Source organism: Taudactylus pleione, unplaced genomic scaffold (assembly GCF_031769625.1).
Source record: "Taudactylus pleione unplaced genomic scaffold, aTauple2 ptg000244l, whole genome shotgun sequence".
Taxonomy (NCBI): domain Eukaryota; kingdom Metazoa; phylum Chordata; class Amphibia; order Anura; family Myobatrachidae; genus Taudactylus; species Taudactylus pleione.
This window is the reverse complement of record NW_028284646.1, coordinates 2,157,677-2,182,668: the sequence shown is the minus strand read 5'-3', so window position 1 is coordinate 2,182,668 and position 24,992 is coordinate 2,157,677. Positions and strand designations below refer to the sequence as shown.

Genomic DNA, 24,992 nt, shown 5'->3' with positions numbered 1-24,992 from the left:
CTACAGCCCACACATTTCACAAAGACAGAAAAAAAAAGAACAATATTTTAATTGTTTGTGTAGCACACTTTGAGGGTGTCACCACCCTTTAACAGACAGACGCACGCTTGTCGCTGCTGCTTTGAGGATGCAGGTGGAATCTAGACGGGATTTGGAACCGAGGACACACTACCTCCATCAATTGTCTAAATCCCACTGCACTAATGTCGGATACCGGACGCACGTCTAACACCAACATAGCAGTCAAGGCCTCAGTTATACGTTTTGCTTCAGGATGACTGCTGTCGTACTTCATCCTCATCGCTAGGGACTGTTGGAGGGTCAATTGTTTAGTAAAAGTAGTGATGTTCCTACTTCCTCTCTGGGATGATGAACAACTCCCAGCAGCAGCAACAGCACTAGTAGGAAGTGGTTCTTGATCTTTCCCTATTTTATTTTTATCAGAGAAAGTTTGGTCCTCCATTTATGTTATATTGATATATATACGTGCGGCTAAAGCGCACACAAACACAGAAAATATTTTTTTATTTTTGCTGGAGAGTAGTGCACTTTGTGGGTTACACCACCCTTTAAGAAATGAGCCAGCCGGCTCTTTACTTATGGGACACAGGCGCACGCTTGGCGCTGCTCCTTTGTTGATGCACGTGCAGCCACAGTGCACACAAGTCACAAACACAGAAAATATATATTTTTTTGGTTTGGAGTGTACTTTGGGGGTTACAGAACCCTTTAACGGTCAAGCCAGCCGGCCCTTTACTTATGACACAGGCGCACGCTTGGCACTACTTTGTTGATGCACGTGCGGCTACTGCGCACACAATTCACAAACACAGAAAATAATTTTTTTTTTGGTTTGGACTGGAGTGTACTTTCGGGGGTTACAGCACCCTTTAACGGTCAAGCCAGCCGGCCCTTTACTTATGACACAGGCGCACACTTGGCACTACTTTGTTGATGCACGTGCGGCTACTGCGCACACAATTCACAAACACAGAAAATAATTTTTTTTTTGGTTTGGACTGGAGTGTACTTTCGGGGGTTACAGCACCCTTAACGGTCAAGCCAGCCGGCCCTTTACTTATGACACAGGCGCACGCTTGGCACTACTTTGTTGATGCACGTGCGGCTACTGCGCACACAATTCACAAACACAGAAAATAATTTTTTTTTGGTTTGGACTGGAGTGTACTTTCGGGGGTTACAGCACCCTTTAACGGTCAAGCCAGCCGGCCCTTTACTTATGACACAGGCGCACGCTTGGCACTACTTTGTTGATGCACGTGCGGCTACTGCGCACACAATTCACAAACACAGAAAATATATTATATTTTTAGCACTTGGGGGGAGCACCCCTGATGGACAGAGCACCCCCTGGACAACACTACAGCACCTCTTTAGGACTGGGACACTGCACAGGACTTTGGAGTGGACACAGCCCCTATGGAGAACTGACTGCACAACACAGTCCAGCCAGCCCCTATGGACTTTGAAGTAGTGGACACAGCCCCTATTAACAACAGCAGCACAGCACAACACAGCCAGCCCCTATGGACTTTGAAGTAGTGGACAACAGCAGCACTACACTACACTACACTACACAGCCCTAACTCCCACCCTCCCTCTTCACTGTCCACAGCCGAGTGAGAAAATGGCGCTGACGTGGGTACCTTATATAGGATCCAAAACCCGCGAGACTCGGAAGGCGGGAAGATGACGTTTTGCCTCGATTTCAGAATCCGAGTCAGGCGGGAAAAGTCGAGCCTGACTCGGATCGGACTCGGCTCGGGGGGGTTCGGATTTCAGAAATCCGAACCCGCTCACCCCTAATATATATATATATATATATATATATATATATATATATATATATATATATATATATATATATATATATATATATTAGGGATGAGCGGGTTCGGTTCCCTGAGAACCGAACCCACCCGAACTTCGGGGATCCGGGGCGATCCGAGCCCAAGCTCGGATCTCCCTGTCTGCCCCGGATCCCTCTCCCGAGGCAAAACCTCGAGATCTGCTGTCGGATCTCGAGGTTTTGCCTCGAGCGGCCATTTAAAAAAAAATGCCTTTGCCTTTAATGGGCAAAGTGCTGATTGGCTGACAGAGCCGTCTGTCACGGCTCTCAGCCAATCAGCATTATGGTGCTCATTTGCATGTAGCACGGACTCGTGAGATCCGTGCTACATGCATCTGTGTGATTGACAGTGACACAGAGCACAGATGGGTCAGTGAGACCCGTCTGTGCTGCTGTGTATTTCAATGACACAGATGCACGCACGGACCAGGAGATCCGTGCTACTTGCATCTGTGTCATTGACACAGAGCACTAACGGGTCCGTGAGACCCGTCTGTGCTGCTGTGGTAAATAAAAAAAAAAAAACCTGTGTAAAAAGAGAAAAAAATGGCGTGCCCCCCCCCAAAAAAAAGAGCAACCAGCCCCGGGCATTAGTGACCCAGTGCTGGGTGTGCTTAAATACAGGGGACAAATGACATAGGGGTCCCCTGTACTTAAACACAACCAGCACCGGGCTAGTCAGAACCAGAGCTGGTTGCCAAAATACGGGGGACAAACGACGTAGGGGTCCCCCGTATTCTGCGCAACCAGCTCTGGGCTCTGATCCGGTCCTGGTTCTGGAAATACAGGGGAAAAAAATGAGTAGGGTTCCCCTGTATGTTCCAGAACCAGCACTGGACTTTCTAGCGGGGGGCTGATGCCACAGCCAGGGGAGCCCTTTCACCGGGCCCCCCAGCCGCAGCATCAGCCCTGACCGCTAGTCAGCCCAGGCCGGGGATCCCTGGAGAGCTGGGGACCCCCCCAATAAAGGGGTCACCCTCTCCAGGGCACCCCAGGCCCAGGCTGATAGCCCGGGGCTATCCCCGCCACCCCTGGTGGCGGTGGGTGGCGGGTTGATTGTGTGGTGTGGTGTAAATAAAGAATATCAAACATTGTCTTTACAAGTAGAACTGCAAGTCCCAGCAAGCCTGCCCCGCATGCTGGTACTTGGAGAACCACAAGTACCAGCATGCAGGGCATTAAGGGCCCACTAGTACCTGTAGTTCACCTGTAAAAAAATGTTTAAAAAAAACACAGGACACACACACCGTGACAGTATAAGTTTATTAAACATACATACACACACACACATGTACACATACTCACCTATGTAACCTGTAGCATCGGTCCACTTGTCCGGTAAAGTATCCATAGGGGACCTGTGAAAAAAAACATACTCACCATCTCCTATGCGAGGTTCTGTCCTCTTCGTTCCAAAGTAGGCATCCCCGGACTTGGCAAAAAAAAAAAACGAAAACGCGATCCACGAACTTAGTACCGTTCTATAGAACGGTACTTCCCGAATGAGAGCTTAGCGGCGGGGTATCACCATGGAAACCCCGCTGCTAAGCGTTCATTGGCTGAGAGAGGCCATCTCCCGTCTCTCTCAGCCAATGAACGGCTCCCTCCATTGTAGTCAATGCTGGGAGCCGCAAGGTTATTAAAGTTTACCCTGCGGTTCCCACCATTGACTACAATGGAGGGAGCCGTTCATTGGCTGAGAGACGGGAGATGACCTCTCTCAGCCAATGAACGCTTAGCAGCGGGGTTTCCATGGTGATACCCCGCCGCTAAGCTCTCATTCGGGAAGTACCGTTCTATAGAACGGTACTAAGTTCGTGGATCGCGTTTTCGTTTTTTTTTTTTTGCCAAGTCCGGGGATGCCTACTTTGGAACGAAGAGGACAGAACCTCGCATAGGAGATGGTGAGTATGTTTTTTTTCACAGGTCCCCTAGGGATACTTTACCGGACAAGTGGACCGATGCTACAGGTTACATAGGTGAGTATGTGTACATGTGTGTGTGTGTATGTATGTTTAATAAACTTATACTGTCACGGTGTGTGTGTCCTGTGTTTTTTTAAACATTTTTTTTACAGGTGAACTACAGGTACTAGTGGGCCCTTAATGCCCTGCATGCTGGTACTTGTGGTTCTCCAAGTACCAGCATGCGGGGCAGGCTAGCTGGGACTTGCAGTTCTACTTGTAAAGACAATGTTTGATATTCTTTATTTACACCACACCACACAATCAACCCGCCACCCACCGCCACCAGGGGTGGCGGGGATAGCCCCGGGCTATCAGCCTGGGCCTGGGGTGCCCTGGAGAGGGTGACCCCTTTATTGGGGGGGTCCCCAGCTCTCCAGGGATCCCCGGCCTGGGCTGACTAGCGGTCAGGGTTGATGCTGCGGCTGGGGGGCCCGGTGAAAGGGCTCCCCTGGCTGTGGCATCAGCCCCCCGCTAGAAAAAGTCCAGTGCTGGTTCTGGAACATACAGGGGAACCCTACTCATTTTTTGTCCCCTATATTTCCAGAACCAGGACCGGATCAGAGCCCAGAGCTGGTTGCGCAGAATACAGGGGACCCCTACGTCGTTTGTCCCCCGTATTTTGGCAACCAGCGCTGGTTCTGACTAGCCCGGTGCTGGTTGTGCTTAAGTACAGGGGACCCCTACGTCGTTTGTCCCCTGTATTTAAGCACACCCAGCACTGGGTTACTAATGCCCGGGGCTGGTTGCTCTTTTTTGGGGGGGTGCACGCCATTTTTTTCTTTTTTTACACAGGTTTTTTTTTTTTTTTTTACCACAGCAGCACAGACGGGTCTCACGGACCTGTCATTGCTCTGTGCCAATCACACAGATGCATGTAGCACGGATCTCCCGGGTTCGTGCTACATGCAAATGGGCACCATAACGCTGATTGGCTTCCTGTCTGCCACTGCAGTGCCACTCCTAGATGGGCCACGTGTTTGTGCCGCCCCCTTGTGTCGCTTAGCATAGTCATCCAGCTTCCTCGGTACAACCTTTTGGCCTAAAAACAATATTGTGAGGTGTGAGGTGTTCAGAATAGAGTGGAAATGAGTGGAAATTAATGTTATTGGGGTTATTAATAGCATAGGAACAAAAAAAGGCCCATTTATGTGATTTTAGCGTTTTTTTTTATTTTTTAAGAAAAAATCCAGATCCAAAACACAAAACCCAGAACCCAAAACACGGAAGGGTGGTTTTGGCAAAACCAATCCAGATCCAAAACACGAAGAAAGATCCAGATCCAAAACCAAAACACGAAAAGTGTCCGGTGCACACCCCTAATATATATATATATATATATATATATATATATATATATATATATATATATATATATATATATATATATTAGTGTGTGTATGTATATATGTGTGTGTATATATATATATATATATAATATATATATAATATATCTGTTAATTATCTATCAAGAACTTGGCTTACCACCATAGGTGAGAGCATCTACATCTTGTGGTGAGAGAGAGCAGTCCCATTGTATTTATCTAGGAAAGGTGCCTTTTTATGGAACAAGTGCATGTGCTGCCAATGGTATCTCAGAAAAGTCATGTTCCTTCCAATCGGGCCACTTCCAGATGAATAAGAGAAATAATCTTATATAATTACAAGAAAAATGGCGCTAGAAAGCCTGACCATTAGCTAACAGAAAGTAATCTTAAATTAATTGGTATATGAAACCCCTTTCCTTTTATTTCTATTATCATTGAGACATTAATTGTATATTATCTCTTTATCCTTCTTGGGTAACAGACAACCAAAATATCACAAGAAAGATGAAGGAGAACATGACTAGTCTATTTGTAGGGCACTTGAAGATAGAAAAATAAAATTTTAACCTTTAAAAGATAGATTACAAATTTTATCCCTAACAAATAGTCAAATAATGAATTTATAGCGATTAGAAAGAAAATTTGTTTAATATGCTGTGCATCAAATCAATAAATTACCTTATTAAACTGGGGAAATGCGGGTGTGTGTTTTGTTTTTAATATAGTCAATAGCTATACTAACAATCATGTTTGACTACTATACCAAATCACTGGACATTGGCCCTGATTCAGAGCAGGACGCTCTGACCAGAGCGCTCGCTCTGAATCAGGGCCCACCTCCATAATTATGGAGCGTCCTCCTGGACGCTCGTATAGCTGTGGGTCACCACCCACAGCCTATACGAGCGTGCAGGTTGATGGTCGCGATGGTCTTGACCATCGCGACCATCGCCACTGCGAGCTGGAGCCTGAGGTTGAGTTTCTCAATCGCAAGGCCCGGAGTGATTTTGGCTCTATCAGAGCCAAAATCACTCCCACTGACATCACTAGTGATGTCAGTGGGCCGGCTTCTGACGGTAGCCGTTCCCTTGGGAATGCCCCCGTCTGGGAGGCACGTCCACCAAAGGGGGCGTGCTGTCAATCAACATCGACAGCGCGCCCCCTTTGATCAGACACAACGAGCGAAGGAAAGTCCTTCGCTCGTCGCGTCTCGCGCATGCTCAGTGCACACCATCGACCCACTTGTGAGTGGACAGCCGCTCGCGAGTGGGTCTGAATCAGGCCCATTGTCAGCAGTTTGGAGGGTCTAAATTTCTAAATGCAGCATTTACTAAGTATTGTTTTTGTGTGTCTATTGCAGGCACGGACTGGGGCTGCAGATCAGCCTTTGCAGTCCCGCTGCCCGTGCGCACAAAAGGGGCGTGGCCTCATCACAGAAGGGGACATGGTTAAGTCTCATGGGGGCATGCCATGAGTCACGGGGGCCTGGCCTCGCTGCACGCCCCCATTTTCAGTATCCCAGCAGAGCAGAGCCCAGGGATGTGGAGCTGCTCGGTAAGGTTTTAAGACCTGACCGGCCCATCAGGCCATTGGCCCTTCTGGAATTTGCCAGAAGTGCCAGATGGCCAGTCCGGCCCTGATCTATTATCTTTCTTTGGCGTTACCTGTTTTTTTTTTTTTTTTTTTTTTTTTTTTTTAACACCCTGTCTGATTTCTCCCTTTACGATACTCTGCTGTTAAATAGAAGTATGAATCCACTGTCACAATGAAGACCCCCATACACTGTGCGATATAGCAGCTGATCCGACATATTGGTACGACATCGTTGCGATATCGTACAGTGTGTGGGCATGATATCGGCTGGTGCGTGCTCCTGTGGGGTCATACATCACACCTCCAGATTTTACTGCATGTTCATTTGATCTGGGGATGCAATGTATGATCCCATGCAGCGCTATGTGGATGGGGGAGTGGATTGCTGGCATATCGGGCAGTCAGCCACCCGATCGCTCCGTGTTTGGGGACCACCCAATATGTTGGCTGTCAGATCGCCTGTCACATCGCAAGTTGTATATCGCACCGTGTATGGGGGGCCTTTAGCCGGATGCAAAGCACTGCACAGATCAGTATGATCTTAGGGTGGGTACACTTGGATCGTGGCTGACGGGATGACCAAGGTAACGATACATTAGTCGCCCATACACACAAAACAATCTAGCACACAATCGCATGATATATCGTTCACTGGCCTTTCCAGGAGCATGCTGCCATATTGTCACATCAGCTGCGCAAAACCGCAGACGTCACAATGTCCCTGACGACCCTTGAGAGTGCGCTGTTGCGGCTACACAACAATGTGCCAGATATATCATCTAATGTGTACCCTGCCTTATATAGCAGATGGGATGTTGCAATGAACAACCCGGTGCTGTTACATGCATCATGTAATGACACATCTCGCCATCATACGGCGCGCACTATGTATCATTACATCGGCTGGGTCATGCATCGTATAGTGTGTGTGCCCAGCTTAAGAAAGAAAAATACAGTAACATTCTGCAAATTCAAGCTGGTAGATCTTTTTGTCTTTGTAATTGTTCTTCAGTCAGAGCTGTTAGTCTATCCCCTACTTCACTTATGTGAGTTAAGAGCCATCAACGCATGAAGCACTGCAGGAGCACTATCATGGCTAAAATCCAAGCTCTTGGTAGTGCTACACAAACAGGTTCACTTGTACTGTAGGACAAAATAGTCACAGGCCACCAACGTAACAATATTCATGTTCTTTTAGACATTTATGGTTAAGAATGTCCTAAATTTATTTATTGTTTTTAAATCTTGTTAGTTTGCTTAATGCTATACTTCTTTACTATGACCTATCAATAATGAACACTGAGTTTACAGTGCACACATGCCCCGGGAAACAAAGCCTGCCCGTCAGCACCATATTTACAAACAAATAAATGGCTATATAGTGCATGTTTCTTTATGTAGGTTTGGAAAGATTTCAGACACCTGAACCAGAATGCTGTAACTATATACAGCTTGCTAGGAGCAACTGACCACTGCAGAAATGATTTTAAGCAGAATTGTCAGGGACTGCATTTTGTGTTGCACAAGATTGAGGAGTATGAAATGGTTTTCTGCACCAAATAAATGGTTCAATCTGCTAAAAGGTAATCCATTTATATATTATTGTACCTACAAAAAATAGAGGCTGTGCTTCAGTGTGAATGACATAACTATACTCCTAACAGTACTTAGAAAGTGAGACTTTTCTCTTGCTTAAAGTTTAGCCCCATTCATTGTTAGAACTTCAACTAAATCTTGTATGTTTTATACTATTCTAGATTTCCAAAGCACTGAAAAGCTTACAGGAACTTGACATCTCTTTGGATATTCTTGTGGTGAGTACAATATCTGGTATTTAACCAATTTTCCTGATTGTGCTCCTATGTGTGTATAATATATCATAGGGAAACCGTTCTGTTTTATGTAACTGTATACAGATGTACTGTATTCATTATTCTAGTAATGAATGCAGTGGCTTCTCAATATATTTGGAGCATGTAACATTTAGAACATGAGTGACGGCCACTTATGCCTGACTTACAGTACATGTACAGTATTAGTCAAGTACACTTTAAATTGTCAACAGTTTTAACACTTTCCATCTTCATTCTTTCATTCATTGAATCCCTGCTAATGATTTTGGCTTGTTAAACTTGGTGTTTGTGTTTTCAAATTGCTAGACACCGATAGATGGACACAGGCAGCTCAACCTGTAAAGGTGTGGGCAGACTGTACTCTACTTTTTTTATTTTAATCCATATTTTTTATGTAGACTTTCCTCTCTTTTTATAGTACTGACACTCAGCCTGTCTATAACAAATTTATAATTCTTAGACATTTTTAATCTATATATTTTTGGGTATGTTGCCAGGTGACATTTCTGAAGGGGTTGCTAAGCTGCCCAATTTTCTCTCTTACTTACATGCATCTGTTTGTTGGGTGATGGCAGTCAGGAAAAAAAAACTATTTCAGGGGCTCACAAAGGCGCTCCTGTAGGCACCCCAACAGCTCAGGTTTTAGAGAGATCCATGGTTGAGCCCAGGTGGTTAAATCAAATTGACTGAGGTACTAATTAAGTCACCTGTGGTCAAGCATGGATATCCTTAAAACCTGGACTGTTAGACTGGGTACTCACTGGAGCAATGGTCATTCGTTCCAACATCAGAACGAATGCCTGTAAACAGTGATTGTGCATCCACACTGGACGACTCTAATGAGAAGAACGTGACTTAGGTGGGAAAGATGATCTCTGATTGGAGATATGTAGTATTTAAAGCCAATGCTTTACTACTGGTGAGACTGCGTCTTGAAGAAATGGCAGTAGCCGAGAAATGCGTCAAGCTGGTCATTCCACTTGCTACAGCTGAACCCATTGTGGGTTCTCTCCCTCTGCACCGACATCTGCCCGGCGTCTCCGGCTTTTGCTGTGGGAACACAGCTGAACATTGAAGGGGCTCCGGCTGACACACGCGGCCACGAGTGCACTCGTCTCAAGAGCTTACCCGGATAGACCTGTGTCGTGAAATCCCCCACACCGGAGATTGAAGGTACCATACTGACTTCATAGCGGCACACGACTGATCCTCTCAGCGTGTCCCCACACCAGAGATTGAAGGTACCATACTGACTTCACTAGCGGCACACAACTGATCCTCTCAGTGTGTCCCGTCTCCTGGTGTGTGCACCGCAATTAATGTTCCTGTACCCAACACTAGATCCCAGCATTGGGACTTTTTACTGTTCCAACAAATCTTGGTTTCATAGAAGGAAACTGTATCATCGGTGCTCATTTGGGAATCTAATATATACATCACTGTGCATAAGGATTGAGATTGACATTAATCCCTCTATTTCTGGCTGCTCACATGGATGCACCATGAACCCACTTAGCTGCTGATACTTATCAGACTACACACAATATTAGTGGATTTCTATTTTTTTCATCCTACCTTTATAGGACACCATTGTTACAAATTGGCAACAGTGTTGCACATTATTGCAGAATTGACATCATAGTCAATACTCACGGCAGCTTCCAGATTAGGGTCTACTGATCATCCTCAGGATTATTGTATCCCGTGATTGTCATTTGGTTACATTCAATTGTAGCTTTTAATCATTTATTTTTTATGTTTCATGTTCATGTCACTGATGTTACTGTTGTCCATGTGTAATTTTTTCTTACTGGGTATTTATATTTGTATTTATTTGTATTTATTTTTATGTCTATAAAGATTTTTTTATTTAATGATTTGTGAGACTCTCCATTCCTGATATTCTGTGACATTTCTTCCTTTTAGTGGATTTATTATCTATATAAAGCATACTCAGGCCTCTAGAGATAGCGCTCCTTTTTTTGTCTTGTAGACTTTAATGAACGACTGAATTATCACTGTTTTGTCATTCATTAACAATTCACTGGCCGCTAGCGATATCGCTAGGTTTGATGTGCAGCACATCAGACCTGGCGACTGTCACTCATGACCGCGGAAGCGCGCAATCATGCATACACACTGAGAGATGATGGCGATATGTCATTACGAAATGGCATATTGGCCAGACATCTCTTCAGTGTGTACCCAGCTTTAGGGTGCCTTGAGGACTGAGTTTGGGAACATCTGACTTATTTCATCATTGCTGGGGCTAACCTGTTCTAGCTAGTGAAGCAGCTGAGGTGGTCGGGTGTAGTGGGCCTGATTCAGACCTGATCGCACGGCAGCGTTCGCTCGCAGTCTGTCAATGTTTCCTTTCTGCGCATGCGTCTGCATCCCAGTGCGTGAACCGGCCACTGCGATCGGGAATCGACTGCAGCGACCACATGGAGCCTGCATACAGTGATTAAAAGGACCTGACCGTTTAAGGGTGGTGAGAGAAACACTGGCATGCCTGGGCATTTAAACACCATTTCAGGGGCGTGCATAATTAAGCCCCAGCGACGGCATATGCATCCTAACGTCTAGTTACATACACAAACATTAGCAATGTCTGTGGTAGAATCAGGTCAACAACAACTTGTGCATGTGGGTCCGATGGTTCTCGATGTTTTCGTTGTCTTGCGAGAACCTAAGTAAAGGGAAGTAGGCGGCATTATATAGTATTGGGTGTCTACATATTGTGCTGCAGTTACATTGTGTATGGGATGATTAGCATGTTTTCGCATTGACAGGCTGTGTGCGAACAGGTCTGAATCAGGCCTATTGCTCTTAACTTATGTGGATCAGATTGATTACATTGGGGCAAGTTGGGAAGTCTAATGGCATAAAAGGGGCCTGTGTAGGGGACTAATGGCATATAAGGGGTATGAGGCGGAGTCTGATGGCATATCAGAAGTATGTAAAGGGTTCTGAGACATGTGGAAGAGTCTGTGTACTATCCTTGCAGGGGTATAGTCTGCTGCTCTTCACAATGTCTGTGCCTACATCCTTGGGGATTTCTTTGTGCACTGTGTGTTTGTCTCTGTTCATTCTTATCTTGTGGTGTGACAAAGGTCAATAAGGGGCAATCTATTAAGCCCCAGGGCTGACTGTCTTTCTTAAATTTCTCTTGTACTACTGAGAATGACCGTCATCAGCTCCATGGACTTAACTCTAATTAATTTTACTAATCGTGAAATGCATAAGAAAAAAACAACAATAATCCCAAAATAACACGTATTCAAACTAAGACTGAGACTCAATCTTGGTAGTGAAATGCTGTTTCCAGTCGTTCAATGTATATTATCCTCTTTGAGTTAGAATCTGGACTGGCATGTCTATATGCACCTAAATTTATCTACTCACTTTATGGGGTATCTTTATTAAGCAGCGACAACCCTTTTATTTGGCTTTTTTGTTTTCTGCCACTAGTTAACTTCAACTTCAGATAATTGCACATTCTATTGTATCAAAAGGGGGCCAACTACTTTAATGCTCTATATAATCCATGGGCTAGACTCGCTACCTTTTAATGGTTGGCTCTCACTATTCACTGGCTACACTTAATTTGGCAGATGACCATACCCCTACCACTATATTATCCTGGTAGGCTATTTGTCCCCAAGTCCAACACCGAGGTTTCCCAAATGGAGTGAGCACACCTACACCTAATGTGTACCTAAAATTGGTATACCTAAGTAGCCGTGGCTGTACAATACATTTTAAGCAAATCATATATTGTTTTTATTACAATTTTTTTGTCATTTGACTACTTTTATTGATCATTTGGGAAAGCACCCTTTCATGTATTCTTTAATATATGCTGTGCACTCTTAAGGGTACCATAGCTTCCAAGTTGGCAACTTCTAAAATTTAAGATTTAAGCTGTTTGTGGGTGGGAGCCAAATATAACAGATTATTATTATTTATCTTTAAGGAAACGGGAGTTGGAAAAACCGTGAACAGCTTTCGCAAACACACTGAAGTGGGTGACATTGCTAAATCTATTGTTCTGCAGTGGAAGAAATTGGTTCCTGAGGTGAAGGAAAAGTAAGTTGTTGCTTTTTTTCTTTGTAGTCTATTCTCGTCATCTGTTCAGCATTTTTATTAGTGACTTATACAATACAAAGTTTATAAAAGAAACATGCTAAGGATAAGCATCAATTGTAAATCATGGGTTCAATACACTGCTTAGACTGCTTGTTAATGTTAGGCTGCCGGGGGGGGGGTTAAGTTTAGGGTGCGATGAGGGAGGGATAGGCTTAGGCACTAGAGGGGGAGTTTAGGTTTCGGCATCGGGGAGGCGCTGGCATTGCAACCTGGTCGGGATGCCGGCAGCAGGATTCTGACTGCCGCTGGGATCCCGAGCGCCGGCATCCCGTACCCAACCCAGAAAGGAGAGAGGGATAGGGGAATGTGATAAAAAAGTGAACAGACTAGGGGCTCTATTTATTAACATTATTTTTACTAAAATAAAGTGAAAAAGGGTGTTTTCAAACCCTTTTCACATTATTTTAGTATCACCTGTAATTATTACAGGGCAATTGGAGTAGAATTCGTAAAATTCTACTCCAACCCCTAAGTATCACTTATTTTTAGTAATCAGATCACATTTCCAATCGGAAATGTGATCTGGCCAAAGTTACTAAAAATAAATTGTGAAAAAAATACCTAGGGAGGCCCTGTGATAATAACGCCACCTGGATGTGGCGTTATCCAGGGTCTCCCCTGGTTACCGGACTCTTGCTCCGCTGTAATGGGGAGAGCAGAGCCGGGAGTCGGTCCCAGTAATCAGCTGTGTGGTCTAAATAGACCGCAAGCTGATTACTGTAAAAAAAATAAAATAAATAAATTGTAAAAAAATTTTTTTTTACTTGCCTGACTCCAGGGACCGGTGATTTGGCCTCCAGAGATGTCTCCCCTCCGGTCAGCTGGTCTCCCATAGTGCCCTGCGGCCCGGTCATCAGGTGATTGGGTCCCAGTGCAGTATGGAGGTAAGTGCTATTAAGGGAGGGGGAGGGGGGTCGCAGGGGGTCTGTGATCGCGGGGAGCGGGGCTCAGTGCCGGGAGGAGGAAGCGGTGGCCGGTCGGTGCATGTGCGGGCACTTTGTCATGGTATTTTTTGCAAAAATACCATGGCTTGTGTGCGGAGGAGATTCACAGGGACAGAGCTTTCTCGCAAGCTCTGTCCCTGCAAGGGATTTGTAGTAAATCCCTGTGATATTGCCTGAATTCGCAATGCGAATTCAGTCGATAATATCACACTACAATCTGAATTCAATATGCGGATTGTAGTAAATAGAGCCCTAAGAGATAGAGGGATAGGGGGAAATCCACTGGGATCCAGATCACAAAGGAGAGGGTATCCAAGGTAAAAAAAAAAAAAAGGCGAGATCTGTAATTTTCTACTGAGGGACTTCAACTTCTCTGAATCAAGAAACTCCAACCAACTAAACCACAATATAGAGTAATCCCTCTACCTATCGGCTGATGATAAAATAATATTTATTGATCTATACAAACTTAACCTTTAACAATGGTCAACGAAGGTTGGGGGCGAAGTGGGTGGCCATCACACAGAAATTATGTCTTTAGCCGCACTGTTATATTTCAAGAGAGATTTAGGGCTTTATTTACTACAATCTGCATTTGTAACACAGATTGTAGTGTTATATTACCGACCTGAATTCCCATTGCGAATTCAGGCAATATCACAGGGATTTATTACAAATCCCTTGCAGGGACAGAGCTTGCGATAAAGCTCTGTCCCTGCGAATACCCTCCGCACACTTATCACGGTATTTTAAAATACTGTGACAAGTGCCGAAGCATTCGCCTACCAACCATCGCTAAGCCCCGCCCCCCACGTCCCCCCTTCCTTAAATACACTTAACTGCAGTCGTCGGTGCTCCGGTCAGCTGACATCCCATACTGCACTGGGACTAAGTCAGGTGACGACCAGGCACCAGTGCAGGCTGGGAGACCAGCTGACCAGAGGGAGGACATCACGGGAGCCCCGTTCACCGGTCCCTTGACTCAGGTAAGTTTTGGGGTTTGTTTTTTTTTAAGCAGTGATCAGCGTGTGGTCTGTTTAGACCACACAGCTGATCACTTCGATCTGCTCCAGGCTCTGCTCTGCCTGTTAGAGCAGAGCAGGAGTCCGGTAACCGGGGGAGACCCTGGATAACACCACCTCCAGGTAGCGTTATAATCGCAGGGCTTTCCCTGGTATTTTTTCACAATTAATTTTTAGTAACTTTGGCCAGATCACATTTCCCATTACAATTATGGGAAATTTGATCTGCTTACTAAAAATAAGTGATAATTAGAGCTAGGAGTAGAATTTTACAAATTCTATTCCAATTGCCCTGTAGTAAGTTTAGGAGGTGTTACTAAAATAATGTGAAAAGGGTGTGAAAACACCCTTTTTCACTTTATTTTAGTAAAAATATTGTTACTAAATAGAGCCCTTATTGTACACAGATAATGGTATAGGAAGAAGTTTCAAAAGCTAGAACTCTGGGTCATCTGGAACATCATTGCCCAAAATCTCCCGTGCAACAGAGATCAAGTCAAAACTGGACATGGCCACCAGATGTGCAAAGGTAGTACCCAAAGCATTCCCACATCTCTAATAAGTCACAGAAATCCTGGAAATATTTTAGAGAGAACATTTGGGCTGCTTTAACCACCTCCCTTAATTCATCTGAAGTAAAGGGCTGGTCCAGGGAACAAGCGTCCTCTGGCAGAGTAGGGAAATTGATATTTGATATGCTCTAGCCTCCATGGCAGACTGTGAGGAACCCACTGCAAGATTATCATATACAAATTTTAAGTACAGTTGTTCATACATATATTGGTAGCACTTGTGTATTATGGAATGTGTTTGTATCCTCTCAAATTTGTTAGCTAAAATAGATCAATTCTATATAACAAGTGTATTTAATTTTTTTAAGAATTTGAATGCATGATTGCTCTATTACACTATAAAGGGAAAAAGCCTGAAACACTTTAACCTGTATACAACTTTGTTCTAGTGACCACAAATCAAAATCCAAGCATGAACTAAAAGATATTTTGGAAGATAAGAAGTTGCTTCCAGACAAAGACTGGTATAATGGAAATATATGTAATTCTCAAGTTGATGCCAACAAAAGGATAGAGACCAATAAAACTGAAGACTCAAACGTATATGAAAAAAAAAATCTGCCCAAAGAAAAGTCCCCTGAGAAAAAAATGCAAAACAAAGAGCAAAGACTTGAAAAACCTCATTCAAATCCCCAGTTAAAAAGAAAGAAGTCCAAAAATATTGAGCCACAGGAGGTGGAGAAACATTCTCTCTTATCCAGTGCTGAAAAAAATGCAAAGTGCTCTACAAAGGATGAAGGCAAGCCTTCGCAACACAACAGGCATAATAAAAAGGATGCTGTACGTCAGAGCAATGCGAAGCAAAGTGTTGACAAAAAAGCAGAAAGCATGTTGTCCACTGAGGAGTTTGACACTCCCTCAATGTCATTTGAGTCATATCTCAATTATGACCAAGTTTCAAATAAAAGGAAAAGGAAATCAAAGTCATTCAATGAATCTCCAAGAAAGATACAGGTGTGCAAGCAATATGCTAATGTGGATCAGATCAAATCTGTAAACCGAAGTAGCTCCGAAAAGAAAAAAGAAGAGGCAGGGGATCATGTGACAGAGGTACTGTAGGTTTAACATTTTCACTTCCTGAGAGTGATGTTGAATGTAGAAGTTTCCCAGTGTCTGAAAGCAAGCCAGTGTACATACATAACATTCTGCCAGATAAGCAAAGAGGAAGTTGTCCAGACAATAACCAATTCCAAATAACCAGTTCCACTATTGCTGGATTCTGTCAACAATGCCCACTCTAGTAGCTGGCAGGAATTAAGTACATGGGGGAATCGGTGTGTACTATAATTAATGTTATAACATATTAAACCTCTGGTACAATCCTTCCTATACCTTCTAAGTCCTGCCTATACCTTCTAAAATTGACGCTATTTGCGTACGCAGTCATACAGTAAAATAAAAGCCTTCAGACCTTGAAAATGTGTTTCCAAAGCACAAAGTATATTATTCAACATAAAAAACAGTAGGTTACACGCTGTGATCTAAAGACAATTTAGCGCAAAGAAAGTATACAGACCCAAGGTACAGTTATACATACGCACGCGCACTGGGACCAGTTACCGGCATCCATAAGAAACCTCCATCAACAGCATCAACATGAAGACTCCAGATTGGAGTCTGTAAGCACATTTATACCCTTACAGGTATAAGCAATACAATAGAAAAGTTTGGCATCGTCTCATTGGTTCCCAGTGCGGGTGCATCTGTTACAGGATATTTAACAGGTTGATTCAAATGGACACAGGTCAGCCTCCAGCCTATTGTCTCCTCTATTCCCCCTGCGTGCAACTGCTAACATTACAAAGTACATTTTGGTGTTTTAACGCTCTACAGTCCATAAGTTGAGAATGCATGTTGCGATCTTCTCACCGATGACACAGGAAAGCTGTTGAGACAGAGTAGATCAGTACGCTACCAAACATGGTTGGCTTATCATGTGCTAAACCTTAGATATCAAATAATCTTTATTTCACAACATTAATAATCACTTGAGTAAACCTTGAATGTTACACTTTAATATTGGGGAACCTTTCATGTAATTTGTGTAAGTGTAAGAGAATATTGCATAAAGTTGCTAATAGGCATGGTGCGTTTATTTCTAGAGTGAAACAGCGCAACTGTGCGTAATGTGCGGTGTTTATGCATGTGAGTCTATTTATGATGGATTTAATATAAATATATATATATATATATCTATCATTCCTTACTAACATTTTTAAACTGCAATGTGTTATTAGTAATGAGTTTCACACCCAAATAGGGTGGAGACCCCCAGCCGTTTGCTGGTGCCAAACTGTCTGACAGTGAAACTAAGGGTTTTCTTCTGCCTGTTTACAAATTCAATTGTGCAGATCATTGTCTGGGTTATATTTCAATTGCCATAGCTATACCTGCCTACATGTGAGGTTTCTTAATTTACATGCAAAAACACCCACAGTTCCTGGTGTATTGTTTTTTTCTAATTACTTTTCTCAGGAAGCTGTTTTTCTAGTTACTAACTGATACTGTGTTTGTTTTGGTATTTTTTTTCTATGCAAGGTTGTCCCCAGAATGGGCTTGTCATGGCTTCTAAAAGGATTACCAAAAACATTGCCATCTGTACTTAGCTCGTGAGTTGTAACTTAAAATGGCGCTGGGAGATCAGTCGCAAAATGGCGTCTTGCAGATTCCGATTGTAAACAGATGCTGCCTCAGCCAATCATCCGGCCTCGACATTAACCAGGGGTTAAAGTGGGCAGGAATGGGTTGGAACTGAATTTCGCCACCTCTAATGGTAGGTTGAACTAGTTCCACCTCCACCAAGTCCCTGCACACTCTGTCTGCCTAGGGAGTCTCAATTTCTTCAGAGTTTCCTCATTTCTGAGAAACTAGCATATAGGTAAGGAAAGAATCAAGAGAAGGCAATACATAAGGGTTGCAAAAAACATTGGGCATCCCAGTGACATAGACTAGTTTGTGGGGACCCCATAAAAGAAAAACTCAGAGGCACGACAGAAAAATAACACTGATGATATATAACTTTTTTTTTCTTTTTAAGTGATCTAACATTGTAGTCTCAGCTGATGGCAGGAGTGATAAAAAAAAGCATCTAACATCTATTTCACACTGTCATAGCCCGAAAAGCTTCTGGAGCCTAGGTGGCCCCAGGCCTCCCGCCATTCACTTTATTGTTTCCTATACACAATAGTGTGTGTAAAGAATAGTTTTTACACTAGTTTTGGCCTTTTGGACTGTCAAACTAGGGTGGTGGTGCTGGGGGGGGGGAGTAGACGGCAGGGCAGATGAGTTCCACCATCTCTCCAGGACACTTTAAGCCCTGCTATAAACCATTTGATTTTCAAATGTACAACCCAGCAGGAGGGGTGTATGTAGGGCACTTGGTAAGGCTGACACCTTGTTTCTTCTTAGGGGTCTATAGGGATACCATGGGGATATTATGGTTGGATAGACCAGGCACCAAACCATTAAAGCTTCAGCTCCCAGGATGCCTTGGGTCCTTCTCCATGTATATCCCGCCCCTAGCCATAGGACTTCAGTTGTTCGTTTGATGTGGCAGTATCAAGACTCTGCTTTGTATCCAGCTTTTATGTTAAGTTTTATTTTATTTTCTATGTTTTTGGGTTGGTAGTACTAAGCATCTGAATTGAGATGCATGTACTGCGACTCCATCTACCTCTGCCGGGCCGCAACACCACTAACTGGGCTGGTGATTTCGGCGGGTCGCGGCTGAGCTTGCTAGCGGCAATGCTGTGACCCGGACTGCAACCGGATGCACGGAGATGTCTGGTAAGGCGATTCCTCGCTTATGGGGAATCATGCACGGCAGTCTTTGTGCCTGGTGTCAGAGACGCACCAGAAACCGCTGCAGTCAGGACCCGGGATTGACCGCGTCCTCACTACACCATCGGGGCCGTATTGTCTGATGCCGGGGATCGGCAGCAGATGCTACTGCTGTCACGAGGACAGCGTACCCGGCTTGTTAACACAGCTTAGGAGAGATGGGCGCTCCCCCAGAAGCTCCTCCCCCAACCCAGATGCAGTCCCTTTGAAGGGTTTTGCACGACTGGGTTGCTCCGCCTACCCTCCACGTGTGTATGAGACGCTCACGGGCCACGCTCGATGCGCCTTGTAGCTGTTTGTTTCAGGAGGGTTTGGATCAGTCACATTGTAAACCTCTCCCTTGGTTAAGGTATATAGTGCTCTATATCCTACCATTCCTTTGTGTTTGTGTAGTTGATTGAGTCAATTGTAATTTTAATTTGATGTGACTGTTTGCTAGCTACTGTATTGACACTGTCTCTTATTTCTGTCTGTCAATTATAAATATCACTGGCCCTCATTCAGAGCCGCACGTTAACAACAGTACGCTCGTTGCGTTCCGATGTTGACTAACCGCGCATGCGTCGGTGTTACACCGCGCATGCGCGTACGGCAAATTGCGAGCTTTTTTTCTCTCGTTCCTAAAATAGCGTACAGGAAGTGACATGTCAAATGTGATTGACAGAACAGGGCGTTTTTGGGTGTTGACGGGGGTGGAGATGACAAAACGCAGGCGTGGCGAAGCGTTTTTGGGGCGTACATACATTAGCAGATGCGAACGTCAAATGTGTTCGGACCGTCTCATACGTCACTGAAACATCCGCTTTCCCTTCAAAATGCTCGCACAGCTTAGGGTCAGGATTACTCGACCACATTGGCGATGGCCTTCTCCTCCGTCCCGGGACTCCACGATGGTGCTGCGATTAATCGTGGCTGGTCAGTAAAGTAATTAGTGTTGGATTGAAATCCGGCTTGGTATGTGTTTGGAAAGCAGTTTATTGGGATAGCACAAAAGCGTACGCAGGTGGAAATCAGAGCTGCTAATGTCATGATTACATAATCAATTAGCGTACATTTTTGGGCTTTTATTTTGGCCACAATTTGGTGGTTATGGCCTATTGTAAAAATAATGTCATCATCTTTTAATTAGCTCCCCTTTTTTTTGGTTTACTGTGGAATTTGCATCGCTATGTGTTTTTTTAAACGTTCCTTAAAGAGGCCTTTTTTTTAACAAAAGAGGGTCAGTTTTTGCGTTTAAGGCCAGGATTAAATGTAACCCATTTGTACAATAATGTCACAATACAATGTCTGTTTTTTTTGTAAAATTTATTGTTTACACACAAACAAATTGGCATAATATTGTATTGCCTTTTTTTGTGGCCAAGATATTTGATCTAAAAAAAAAAAAAACATAACTACTAACATAATCGTAAATACAAAATTTAAAAACATTTCACAAGAAAGGAGAGGGAAGTTTTGACCAGAAAGGAATATGAGCCAAGCACAGAAGGAAAGTGGGAAAAGTCGCCATTGCTGTCACCGTTTTCTCGGCCGTTTGGATGGGTGAGGGTGGGCGCCAGACCGGGTCCGGGATGCCATCGGGCTGGCCTGTCCAGAGGCAGATGTTGTGGCCTCTGGACTAGGCACAGGGCTAGGCACATTTGGAGGATTGCCTGATGTTGTGCCAGAGGTGGAGGATCTGGATGTTCCGGCAGGAAGGGAGGTCGGCTCCACCATGTGCTGGCGAACGAGCTGCTCCAGGGCATCGGCGATGCGGATGTTGGCCCTGGTATTTTCCGCCAGGGCCTGAGCAATGGTCACGTTGGCCGCAGCATTTTGCTCCAGGGCCTCAGCCACCCGTATCAGACTGGCGTCCATCCTCTGCAGAATCTCCGTATGGCAATCCGATTTAAAATTGAGTTCTGTGAGGAGGCCCACTGCCTGCGATGGGGCACGCCCTGGACTGGCTTCTGCAGGGTCCTCAGCCGGATGTACTGGTTCCTCCCCTGCAGAGTCAGCAGAAATTCTGCGGCCAAGGCTCCCCTCTGGAGCAGACTCATCCGCCTCTGTCTCTGTTAGGAAATTGGAGAAAAGACTCACATTAGAATCTACATATTGGCACAATAGCATTTCTGAGATGGTGACATCACAAGACTTACCTTGGCCAACATGAGGAGCCGCAAAGTCTGGCATGTCCGTATCCATGTTGGACACGCCAAACACCTCCACAGCCTGCACACACCCCTGTGCCATCTCTTCTAAGTCTGTCAACTCCAATGACACAGGGGTGGGACCCCCACCTGTCCCCCTTGCATGCCTAGCCCTGTCGGCAAGTTTTTGCTTTAGACGATATTTGAAGTCTGCCCATCTGTGGAATGAATTTGGAACCATTATCCTTTTTTTAACAATGGGGTTTGTTTATAGGATGGGAAAGTGTTTACTTACCGCCGTTTGACATCCCGGGCTAGACGGACATAATCACCCACCCTATTGACAGCAACGGCGACCTCCTCCCACATTCTCCACTTCTGGCTTTGGCTCATATTCCTGGCTGCCTGGGGCAGGATGTCAACGCACTTCTGGATCAAAACCTCCATCTCCTTGCTTGTGAAATGTGGCTGCCTTTTTTTTTTTGCAGCTTTGGCGGGTTGACTGGGGCCAGCAGTCTCTTCCATGTCATCCTCCTCACCTATTTGGGTAAATATGCAGATTTAGCCACTTCACAACTTGCACAATATTATGTTTTAAAATACTCATTGACACAAAATGCATGAAGGCCTTACCGCCGCAATTTTGACCATTGTTTCCCTGGTTTGAAGCCATGTCTCTGCTTCCAGCATGAAATCATCCAGAAATTCTATGTGATTTCGTGACGTATTTATACATGCGTCGTTAGTTTGCGGCCGCATCATTGATTGTGCGTCCCTATGATTCATCCTTAATTTGTGCGGGAAAATAAACACTATTTATGGCTTGGTGTGTGTGGATTCGAGGTGGGGTTGTTGGAGTGTTGTCGGTGAAGTGGTTTGGATTTGGTTGGTTGGTTGCGTTTGGAGGATTTTGGAGAGTTGTTTTTTTGTTTGTTTTTGCTACATTTCTTTGGTTTTTCCGTTCGCATTTTTTTCATTTTTTCAACATCCTTTCCTGATTTGGTAAGTTTTGTGCATTCAAATTTGTGGCCAATTGTTGTATTCTTCTGTTTTGTGGTTAGGTAATTTGTTTAACACTCATTTCATATTTTTTAGTTTTTTTTTGTTTTCGGACCCAAAGAAGTTTTTTGAGGACATCTTATATATTCGAGTTGGGTAAGTCCATTTTTTGTCTTGCATTTGCGAATGAATTACCGCATTTTTGACTGTTGGTGTAGTGACTTGCATTTGCGAATAATTTACCGCATTTTGGACTGTTGGTGTAGTGACTTGCATTTGCGAATAATTTACCGCATTTTTGACTGTTGGTGTAGTGACTTGCATTTGCGAATAATTTACCGCATTTTGGACGGCTTATTCATCATATAATCCAGTTTTGCTTTTCCCTTTTCCATTTTTTGGGTCCATTTGAACCCTATTTGACGTACGGTGTGCAATGTAGTTTTCATCGATGGCCAAATGTGTTTTTCCGTTATTTTCTGTGTTGGCTTGCAACAATTTTTTACCTAAAAAAAAACCCTTTAAATTTTTGACGTCTCATTGTTGCCTTTTTTACAGTTTATACATATCATGACAATACCCCGGCATGTAAGCAGCTATGGATGGTATCAGAAAGCTAAGTTGTTTTTTCTTACTTTTGGGGTGGGTCAAAAGCCTTACATTGTAAACTTTGAATTTCAGATAGATCTGGGGCGAATTGTTCTGGCCCTGCTCCCGGAAGCCGACCAACCTCAAACTCGTCCCAGGCGTAGGCATCGTAGGCATGCAAGGCCCCAGATATTTCGAACACGTGTCACCCTTTTTGGAATGCCCGATGATGAGGTTTTAAGACGCTACCGTCTACCTCCCAAAATCATCATAGACACTCTCTCATTAATAGAAAGTGATCTTGAGCGGCAAATTGACAGTCCAACAGCAATACCACCACTGACGCAATTTATGGCGGTGTTACATTTCTGTGCCTCAGGATCGTTTCAAACAACGGTCGGAATAGTGGCGGGCATCTCCCAATCCTCCTTTTCCCGGATCCTGAGGGCAGTGATGGAGGCACTTTTCAAGCACCTCCATCATTTTATTCAAATGCCTTTGGATATGGGTGCCCTTAGTGTGGCCAAGGCCAATTTTTACCAAATAGCTGGCTTCCCACACATCATAGGGGTTGTGGATGGTACTCACATACCACTTCAGCCTCCAGCACGGCTGGAGGCCATATTTAGAAACAGGAAACACTATCACTCCCTGAATGTAATGGTGGTATGTGATGCCTCCCTCCAGATCCTGTCCCTGAATGCTAAATTACCCGGAAGTGCTCATGACTCCTTCGTCATCCGGCAATCAGGGATATGGCAGAAATTAACCAACCTACAAGCTGGTGATGCGTGGCTTCTGGGTAAGTGGAGACCTTTAGTACATAACAATGTTAAGCTTGATACACAGTGTTCCTGATGTGGTCTATTTTTGTTCACAGGAGACAGTGGATACCCTTGCATGTCCTGGCTGCTCACTCCTTATTTGGCTCCCACACCAGGGCCACAAAGTGCGTATAATTCCGCACTTACAGCCACCAGGCAAGTGGTGGAGCGCTGTATCGGCCTTTTAAAAGGCCGATTCAGATGCCTCCACCGCTCTGGTGGCGAGCTCATGTATGTGCCGGATATGGTGTCTAAAATTGTGGTCCTGTGTGGGATATTTCACAACATTGCCATAAGGAGTGGTGTCCCAATGCAGCCAGAGGATGCCTTACCTGAGGATGGCCCCCCCGAGGTTGGTCGAAGGTCAGTATGTGGGGGGGCCATACGCGATGATGTGGTGGCCAGATTTTTTAGGTAAGTTTGTTCAAAACTCCAGTGTTTATACCTAATGTGTTTTTTTTTTTTGGCAAACATCTAATTTATTTTTATTTTTCTCACCATCTTCTGTTTGTTCACATAATCTTTGGCACTCCAACGCTCACTACTTCCTGCTACCCTTACCAAACCTGGATCTGGTCCTTTTGGGCATATATTCTGGAACCCATATCGCAACGCCATGTTTGTGGAATCATGTTGGCATGGTCCTTCGTCAACCAGTTCTTGATTTTGTGTTTTTATTTAATTATTTCTTGGTATGTGTTGTATTTGAATTTATCACTGTGTATTTTTTTTGGGAGTGACCACTTTGTTTTCTCTGTTATGTGGTGAATAAATGTTTGAAGAGTGAAATGGTCTTCCTTTTTTGGGACGTTAACAGCAAGTGTAACCAGGTTAACACAAGTTACATTTGACTAAGGGGTAAACCAGTACTGACGCCAGATGAGCAAAACTGAAATATGTTTTCAGCTTTCCAATCCACACCAAAAGGAAGCCTGGCCCAACCTTGGGATTTGTAAGATTGGCCTAAGCAGCTTGCGCACCAAGTAGGAACCTGGAAAATGTAGAAATCTGAAATTGACACTACACCCAAAAAGGGAAATTACATTGTTACTGTTATGTGTTTCTGGTGTCTGTTTGACATACAAAGACAAAACACAATCTAACTTTTACAAAAGGGAAATCCTTGCAGGAACTTATGTCAGGCTAAACTATCTTGGTTTTGGTTTTTAAAAATGAGCCACAACGTATATTTGTCTTTAAAATTTTATTGGGAAAATACAACAAAAAAAAAAAAACTAATGCCGAAGGAGGCCAGACAGCCGGTCGAGGGCCACCAGAAGGCCAATTACATGGTGGCGCATCTGCCCCACAACATCC

At 44.2% G+C, this 24,992-nt stretch overlaps 1 protein-coding gene across 1 annotated transcript in view; it reads left to right on the top strand.

Moving 5' to 3' along the window:
- LOC148516632 (elongin-A-like) overlaps positions 1 to 24,992 on the top strand; it is a 112,491-nt gene that overhangs the window by 35,887 nt on the left and 51,612 nt on the right. The window contains exons 2-4 of the mRNA XM_088479748.1: positions 8,513 to 8,569; positions 12,585 to 12,697; positions 15,685 to 16,345. Of these exons, the coding sequence (XP_088335874.1) occupies positions 8,513 to 8,569; positions 12,585 to 12,697; positions 15,685 to 16,345 (831 nt within the window). The remainder of the gene's footprint in view (positions 1 to 8,512; positions 8,570 to 12,584; positions 12,698 to 15,684; positions 16,346 to 24,992) is intronic.